The sequence below is a fragment of the Aulostomus chinensis genome, chromosome 9 (genome assembly GCF_037954235.1).
Source record: "Aulostomus chinensis isolate RoL2024-O1b breed Wild chromosome 9, RoL_Achi_v1.0, whole genome shotgun sequence".
In the NCBI taxonomy this organism is placed as follows: Eukaryota; Metazoa; Chordata; class Actinopteri; order Syngnathiformes; family Aulostomidae; genus Aulostomus; species Aulostomus chinensis.
Genome location: NC_141328.1, coordinates 602501 through 611068, shown reverse-complemented (window position 1 = coordinate 611068; position 8568 = coordinate 602501). Strand labels below are relative to the sequence as shown.

The 8568-nt window shown below is 49.1% G+C and overlaps 1 protein-coding gene across 4 annotated transcripts in view; it reads right to left on the bottom strand.

Annotated features, from left to right (window-relative positions):
* Positions 1–2406: 2406 nt before the first annotated feature.
* Positions 2407–8568, bottom strand: part of LOC147255285 (uncharacterized) — an 18495-nt gene continuing 12333 nt past the window's right edge. For 3 of the 4 annotated variants that reach the window (XM_086212892.1, XM_086212893.1, XM_086212895.1), the window contains 4 exons: positions 7993–8179; positions 7523–7615; positions 6900–7407; positions 2407–6435 (listed from right to left, as the gene is read on the bottom strand). In XM_086212892.1, the coding sequence (XP_086069018.1) occupies positions 5510–6435; positions 6900–7407; positions 7523–7615; positions 7993–8179 (1714 nt within the window). In that variant the 3' untranslated portion in view covers positions 2407–5509. The remainder of the gene's footprint in view (positions 6436–6899; positions 7408–7522; positions 7616–7992; positions 8180–8568) is intronic. The other variant, XM_086212894.1, reaches the window with a different exon arrangement.

Here is an 8568-nt window from a genome sequence, read left to right as displayed (position 1 = left end):
TGGCCAACAGTGAAGGTGGGTGTGACCAGGCTCATTAGACCCACCCACATTGCCGGACTGGGACCAGCTGCTTCTGTATGACAACTCCGACATTTGTAATGAGTCTATGACTGAAATCCAAGCGAAGTAACATTAAGGGTTGAAGCGTAGCCGCATGCTAGCAGGTGATCAGAGATCAACACGTCTATAATCTTCATGTATGTAGTAAACGTGTGCAGCAGCAGCAGGAGGATCCAGCGGCTCCAGGGAGCCTCAACATTCATGATGATTGACACCTCTGACACACCGCCACCCAGCAGCCGTCCTCCTAACAGCTGATTGGTTCCTGGGGGCTGTTGATGTGATGATGTCAGGACCAGAACGGCTGCTCAAGTCCTTCTACACGCGTCCATGCCAGCAGCAGAACTACAACCATAGTTGTCAACTCTCCAGAGGAAACGCTGCCCCACCTGGAGCTGCTGGAGAGGAAACCCTGGTGGTTCTGGTTCTGGCTTCAGTTCTGGTCCAATCTCTGATGAACAGAACCCAGATTCTCCTTTGCTAGAGCAGCAATCATGGAGGTTTGTGGGAGCTGTTCTAGCAAACCAGAGGAACAAACCTCCCAGGAGGCTCAAATGTATCTGATGGTGGTGCTGATTGGTTCTTGTGGTGAACAGCTGAGTGGGGCGTCACTGTCAGAGCTGCTGCAGCAAGGAATTGTGGGATGGCATCGTCTCCTCTCCTGTCAGGAAGACGCTCCTTCCTGAGAGTTCTGGAGCTCCAGCTGCTCACATCATGGCTGCCACACAGACACTTTGTGGTCACATGACGCACCTTTATCAGTATTGATGCCGTTGTCAATGCCAATTCTTTATCAGTTCTCTTATCAGTTCTCTTATCGATTCCTGCGAAGTTCATTGAGTGGCAAAAAAGGAGTTCTACGTGGTCTCTGCACCAAAAGCAACACTTTAATCATTTCTTTAATGCAGGGCATTTGACGTGAACGTAACCGTTGTCACCGGACGAGCTTGTTTGGCCAGCAACATGAGCGCCTGTACGCAGGCGGTCCAGCACGTGGCATTCTTGTAATCTAACAGCGTGCCTGGTGGACGAACGCTTCTGTGTGCTGCTGGTACTCCCGCCTTTGCACGATATCACAGCATTGCACCGATTGCATACGGCAGCGTCTTCGCCGCGTTTATGGAAATGTGGCCAGACTGTAGACCGCTCCCTCCTCTCCCTGATTCTGCTAGGATGGTGGATACGGACGCGATGCTGCTGCCCCGTGTAGTGTGACGCAATGTACCACCACGCAAAATTTCTGGAAAACCAGAAAACTTCCTTCGTCGTCTTCCGCTTATTCCTCACTAGTAAGGGTCGCGGGGGGGGGGGGGGGTGGAGCCTATCCCAGCGTCTACGGGCGAGAGGCGGGGTTCACCCTGGACAGGTCGCAGGGCCAACACACAGAGACAGACAACCATTCACACTCACACTCACACCTACAGTCAATTTAGAGAATCAATCAGCCTCGTCCCCTCTTGATGTCTTTGGACTGTGGAGGAAGCTGGAGTACCAGAGAGAACCCAGCAGGAACAGGGAGAACATGGAGACTCACCCAGAAAGACCCCGTGCTGCAGCCGGGGCTCCACCCACAACCTTCTTGATGGGGGCCACAGGGAGGACCACTGCTCCACCCACAACCTTCTTGCTGGGGGCCACAGGGAGGACCACTGCTCCACCCACAACCTTCTTGCTGGGGGCCACAGTGAGGACCACTGCTCCACCCACAACCTTCTTGATGGGGGCCACAGTGAGGACCACTGCTCCACCCACAACCTTCTTGCTGGGGGCCACAGGGAGGACCACTGCTCCACCCACAACCTTCTTGCTGGGGGCCACAGTGAGGACCACTGCTCCACCCACAACCTTCTTGATGGGGGCCACAGGGAGGACCACTGCTCCACCGTGCAGCCCCCGGAAAACTTCATGCAGGGAAATGAGAGAATTGTGAAGAAGAATTGATAACCTTGGAGGCGTACAGTTTCGATGGAATTGGTCAGTTGGAACCGGTTCTGACTCAGACCCGGTCATTGATTCCCATCCCTCGTTCTCACTGATACCATATAACATTATTTGGGCTGTAACTCAGGAATTCTCCTTCTAATTATAACAGGTCTTACAGAATCAATGACAAGGACCTCTGGACCAGTGTGGGTGGAGAGACACGTCCCAACACGGCTCCTGTGGACCTTTGGCCTGCGTAAGTAAACTCCTCAAACTCTGGAGAAAGACTACGAGCTATGAGGCGATTAGAAAAATCTTAGAATCTTTTGAAAAATCACAGTTGTGAACTTTCTTCAAAGAAAACGTGGGATAAAGAATTTAACCTCAGATTATCTGGTAAAGCATCAAACCAGTCAGTGAGCTTTTTAATATTTATTGATCAAGTTACTCAACTTGTTCAGATTCAGCTGTCAGGTGGACTCATCAAGGTTTGTAGCTCTGTCGCTCAGGTTCATGGAGTTGGAGTGGATGTGATCATGTTAGTTAAAAGTCCAGTCGGTTAAAAATGTGGGGCGCTGACTTTAGCTCTGAAAACATTTGAGCAAGCCTTGGTGCTGTCTGCTAATCAGGAGTTAGCAGGCTCAGCTTACACGGTCATGATGAATATTACTTGCTAACACCAACATCTACACAGGTACGTAGCAGGATGATGGAAAAACCAAAGGTGCATGTGAGCTTTGGCTCAACTCTACAAACAAGTTAGCATCAATTTATATTCTCTGTCTTGAAAACACACACACACACACACACACACACACACACACACACAGAGTTTAGAAAATAACAATAAAATCATTTGACTGGTCTAACATAGCCACCTGACAACTGTTTGGGATATTTCTCTCCTAAACTCAACAGAATAAGAAAATAAATGGACATTTTCTAATATTTAACAAATGAACACTTTCATTATATGACACATTATTGCATCATAACATTTAACCCTGATTGAAGTCAGATGAAGAAAGCTCCCAACACTTTCAGATCTCCTCCAGCTTCCCATCAAAGTCTCTCTTACACCTCACTTCCTCAAACATGGGACTGATGAGCGTCGTCCATCGGTCCTGCACGCAACCAATCAGCTGACGAACTCAATCAAAATATTTCCATCTGATATTTTGTGAAGCTTCCTGAAGTAAATGATGGAGGACCAGGCCAGTGCTGCCATCACTGTAGGAGTTTTGTTCCCAAATAAAGTGCCAGCCTCATCGACCCGTATAACCTTCGCCCTCCATGTCCGCTAATCCACAAACACTTTGATTTGTGATAAGAACTAACGAGAACTGTCACTGTGTGACTCCAGTTGAAGCGTTCTGTTGAACCACCTCGTGCTCACTTGTTCATTAGCACAGAACCTGAAGTGTTCTAGTCTGGATCAAGGAGACCTGGATCACACCAGACCCCCTGGAGTGTTGGTGACCAGACGTTCCTGGCCATTTTAGCTGTTGTTAGCATCAGTCTCTGTTAGCTTCTAGCTAAATATATGTGGCTGGTTCTTCCTGCATTCTGGAGTCACTAAGAAGTGATGGAGGAGAAACACCTGAGTGAGCTGAGTACTCCTGGTGGTGAGGACTGGAGAGGTGAGGTACACTTCGTGGGTGGAGTAATACTTTAAATTGTTCCTCCATTCAAATACAGCAAACCAGATATAATATCCTGAAGAACCAGGAACAGAACTCATCCTCCTCACAGTTGCAACATTTCAATCTGGCTCCATTTTGTTTTATCCACAAGGAGGGACAGGGTGGTGGTCCTGGCCGGAGCTTCACGCTCAGTCACTCTGGTGACAGCTTTCTAACCTCTGACTCCAAGCATATTTCCTGGAGTGTTTGTTAAGACAATGAAAATGTGGATTCAGATTTTTGGCATCAGCGACAACAAAACAATAGAAATATTCTCCAGACTGTTCCAACAATGCAAAGTCACCTTTGAAGTAGTTGCATGCAACTTGCAGCTTCTCATTCATTTCCAGTCCAACCCTGAGTGGACACATTCAGCTGAGACTCTGGTGACGAAGGGAAGGTGTGGCAAGCAGCCGTCTGACAGCTTTCATCAGTTCAGTCGGTCAACTGACTGTTTTATGGCACAGAGAAGGAAAGAAAAGGCAGCAAACCAGAAATAAAAACAGACACATTTCTAAAAGGCAACATGTCGTGGTGGGATGTTTGCGACAGTCTGGCATGCGAAGACTCGGGCTGGCGTCCAGCAAGTGTGTTGTCGCTGGTGTCCGTGGTGGAATTAGAGGTTCAGGTCAGTTGGTGCAGTTGGGTTTGAGTCCCAGGATCAGGGTTCTTCAGATGTTCCACATCAAAACACAGCTCAGGTTTTGATAACCAACAAATCTGAGTCTCATATCAGAGGTCCAGATTCCTCAAAGATAATGTGAGATGAATTCAGCTGGAAAATTTAAAGTTGAAGCTGAATTTAAACAGCCCGTGTGTTGGGGATTTAATCTTGAGTATCAGTGGCGGTGGTATCAAGAGAGCGGTTTTCACTGGTCTTTTGTACTTCATGTGGCCACCTTGATTTTGAAGTCTATATGGATTTCAACAGGTTTTATTACATCGTTCTGGTTCGTCAGCCGATTGTCCAAGGGCTCAGTTCTGGGCCAATTCTTGCTGACTTCCACTCTGGCCACATGATCTGTGTATTAGCCAGAAATGGTCCAGATGTGGAATTAACATAGAATTAATCTGGTTGTACAGCTGCAGGACATATCTGTCCACATCAGGCCCGTTGAGGTTTACCTGTCAGGTGGCGTATTAGACAGACCAGAAAACACAAGCCTGAGGCTGATTGACTGGATTTACTGGGCTTTCTAAGTAAGAGAGTAATAACAGTACACAAAAATCATAAGCCACAAAAAATCTGTACATTTTTTTGGTAAAGGGAACTTCTTCTTTATATAATGATGTTAGTATATAGTGTAAATACTCAAGTACGACAAAATAAGAGAGGAGACGAGGGGATGGTATTGAAATGCGTCGGAGGAACTGTTATGCTAGGAGATGGACCGTGACAGCTGTTACGCTGTCACCTGTCCTGGAGGTGCTGGTGCTACACTGCAGGCGCAGACGCAGGAGTGTGAATCAAGCTTTAGCTGCTGGCCAAAAGCTGCTAAGACATCATCAGATCCAATGTGTGTTATCGACCCACAAGAAAAAACAGTTTACACCCAGAGTTTCTGCTGATGGAGGGTTTATGTACAGCGTTTGAGTCCAAGACAAATTTTCCTACAGAGACTGCAAAGGATATCGTATCACGAGGAGCCATCACCGTCTGACTTGAATGTTGCTGTTGAGTTTGTTTTTTATCTGGATTTTGGTTCAGGAAGTCACGGGGGGTGCAGTATGTTTACTATGTTGCAAACCAGCCGGTGAGTTTGGTGCGTCTCACCTCACATATCTAGACTGAATCTGGACCTGCGAAGGCTTCTGCCCAGCCCCAGAAACGGATCAGGTGGTGTTCAGACGGTAGTAACGGATAGCAGAGGGCTGGGACAGAGCTGACCGTCGCCCTCCACTCTGGTCCCGTGAGTGAGCAGCTCCTCCACTGTTGTCCAATCATCCAGCAGCTTGCTGTTCCTCAGCCGGTTCTGTTTCATGTGGCTCAGCTCCAGAACCGTCTGAGACGACAGCGACCCTTGAACCCCCCCCAACTGCTCCTCCCCCCCCCTCCTTTCTCTGTGTTGCCGTGACAATGCGAGGTGGCGCCTCCGTTCAGTCCGGTTCCAGTATCTCCCTGCCCATCGCCCCTCCTCCCCTTCACCCTCTGCCTCCCCCCCTCCCTCTCCTCGCACCTCCTCATCTGTGGTGACCTCACTGCGCTCCCTGGCCAGTCGGTAAGCTCTGGCTTTGAGCAGCTGGTTCCTGACTGACTTCTGATTGGACAGTCTGGAGCGGGGAGAGGGCGGAGAGTGAGGGTTCCGTTGTGGGGCTCCCAAGGTGCTGTAAAAAGGAGCTGTGGAGCCTTTCCAGTTGCAAGTTCGATTCCCGAGGGTCTGAAAACCACGCCAGTCTGATGTTCCACTGGAACCTGAACCAGGACTCTTAGAGAGCGTGTCTTCCTCTCTGCTGTTCCTTCTCATGTTCTGATGATTGGTCAAACTGGCTCTGTCCACGCTAAGGTGACTGGTGGGGTGACTGTTACTGGGGTAACTGGCCCGGCTCCTTGGCCCCAGTGTGTTGTTGGCTGGACCAGTCTGGCTGTTGTGGAGTCTGTTTCTCAGACTATTTGGATCAGCCATGTTGGGGTGACTCGCCCTGCGGTGCCGCTGTCCATCACTCAGATCAGTTATTGTTTGACTTCGGCCTGGTGTGTCTATGGTCCCGCCTCCTCCCTGCTGCTGCTCCAGCCATAATGCCCTTCGCTGGCATGGTTCCGTTCGACAACCTGCAGACAGAAAACAGACACCTGATCCTGAGTCTGACCCCAAGAACTGGAACTAAAAGAGATCCTTAGGTCCACTGCTTTGCCATGATCAAATGCATCCGCAGGATTAAAAAACTCTACATTTTTTAAAGAGCGAGTTACTGGTTCTAACTGGAGCTGTTGTCGTCAGCACCAACAGTGAGTCAGGCCTGGAACTTGGCCTGGAAGCTTTCATGTTATTCTGCTCTATGTCATAGCCGTGATATAACAATGCTGCTTGAAGGCTAAACATGGCTGTTGAAATAAAATGCAGTGAAAACAGAACTGACGAAAATGGTTCAGAGGAACAAAACCAAATGCCGTGGTTCCCGGAACCTGAGAAGATGTTACCTCTTAAGGGGCTTTAATCATCACCTAGCTGGAACACATTTGGTACTGAAACACTATCAACAACCTTATTCTGTCAATCATAAATATTTACTAACCAATGGAGGGTGAAGGTGGCAAACGGTGGCGTGGTAAGGTGGGACTTCTCTCAGCACGGTGGAAGTGCACCGTTGTGGTTGTGCTGTTACCCACGGTGCAGTGAGATGCCTGCGGCGCCCCAGGGTGGCTCATCAATGTTGTCTCAGGGATGGACTCCAAATCCCAGCGTCCCCTCTGCTCTCGTGGGGAGAGGCCAGAGCGGAGGTGGTGGGCTTGTCGGTGGGCATGACTTCCATGGATCTTATGTAGGCGTCTGTGCTCTCCAGTGCTGACACTGTGGAATCCTGAGTCACTGGGTTCAGAGGAGATAAGGGACTCAGAGGAAGAGGATGACCCTTGAGATGAGGGGGTGTGGCCTGGCAATGACGACATGGCATCCGTCTCAGCTTCAGAGAGCGCCACTCGGTGGTGTGGGCTGTCCGGTCCGCAGCCAAGTCCACTGTCGAGCTCACTGAGAGGAAGGTAGCTGAGAGGACGATCAGGTCGCCAGGGAGACCGATAGTCAGTCTGTAATGAAAAGACAAACATGTCTGATACAGCAAACACAAAGAAAGTGGATCATAGAAGATAACAAGGACAGGAACAACTGATGAAGATAGAAGGATGGTGGACATACGAATACCTGTGTGGAGAAGTTCTTTGGCTCTTCCGTGTTGTAGCAGCTGACCAAACAGCTCTCTGAGTTTGGCTGATAGTGCAACATTTCTGGAGGCTGCTGGAATATCATGATATATTATTAGTAGAATAGCACACAGTAGCATAGCACACAGTAGCATAGCCAAGGCAACATAGCACACAATAGCATAGCACACAGTAGCATAGCCAAGGCAACATAGCACACAATAGCATAGCACACAGTAGCATAGCGAATGGTGGCACAGCACACAGCAGCATAGCACACAGTAGCATAGCACACAGCAGCATAGCACACAGTAGCATAGCACACAGTAGCATAGCACACAGTAGCATAGCACACAGTAGCATAGCACACAGTAGCATAGCACACAGCAGCATAGCACACAGTAGCATAGCACACAGTAGCATAGCACACAGAATAGGCTAAATCAGGAGGTTGAGAATAGAGTGGATCACCTGGTAGTCCAGTCTGTCAAGGTGATCTAAGCTGTAGGAGACGCTGGGCAGGTAGTTGCTACCTGGATGCTGGTCAGTTGTCCCCCTGGACAGGTAGCCATTGGGTGGATAGACCTCAGGTGACATCATCATGTGCCCATTGGCTGGATACAGGTTAGGTGAGATGGTCATATTATCATAGTAGGGCCTGTGAGGAGGAGGAGGACAGTCGGCCAGTTATTGCTGGTCACTGATGACTCGACCTGACCCTGGCTGTTACAGTCAAAGGCCTGATCACCTGGAACGCACTCTCAGGTGAACCAGGTCAGACTGATATTGAACTCTTTCAGTTTAAATAACAGAGTCAAATGCAGCAGTTCCAGTCTGCAAGGTCTGTGAAAGCAATGACTTCAATCGGATAACAGATAAAAAAATGCACAACTTGGTGCACCAAGGCATTTTAAAGGAGGCCTTTTAACCCTAACCCTGGTTTTAACACGAGTACGAGTACGGTGTTGCATCTTGTTCTTCTTCCTTCAAACGCCAGTGGTGACCAGCGTTTGCGTGCCCTGGCGCCACCTCTGGTGGTGCTGCAGA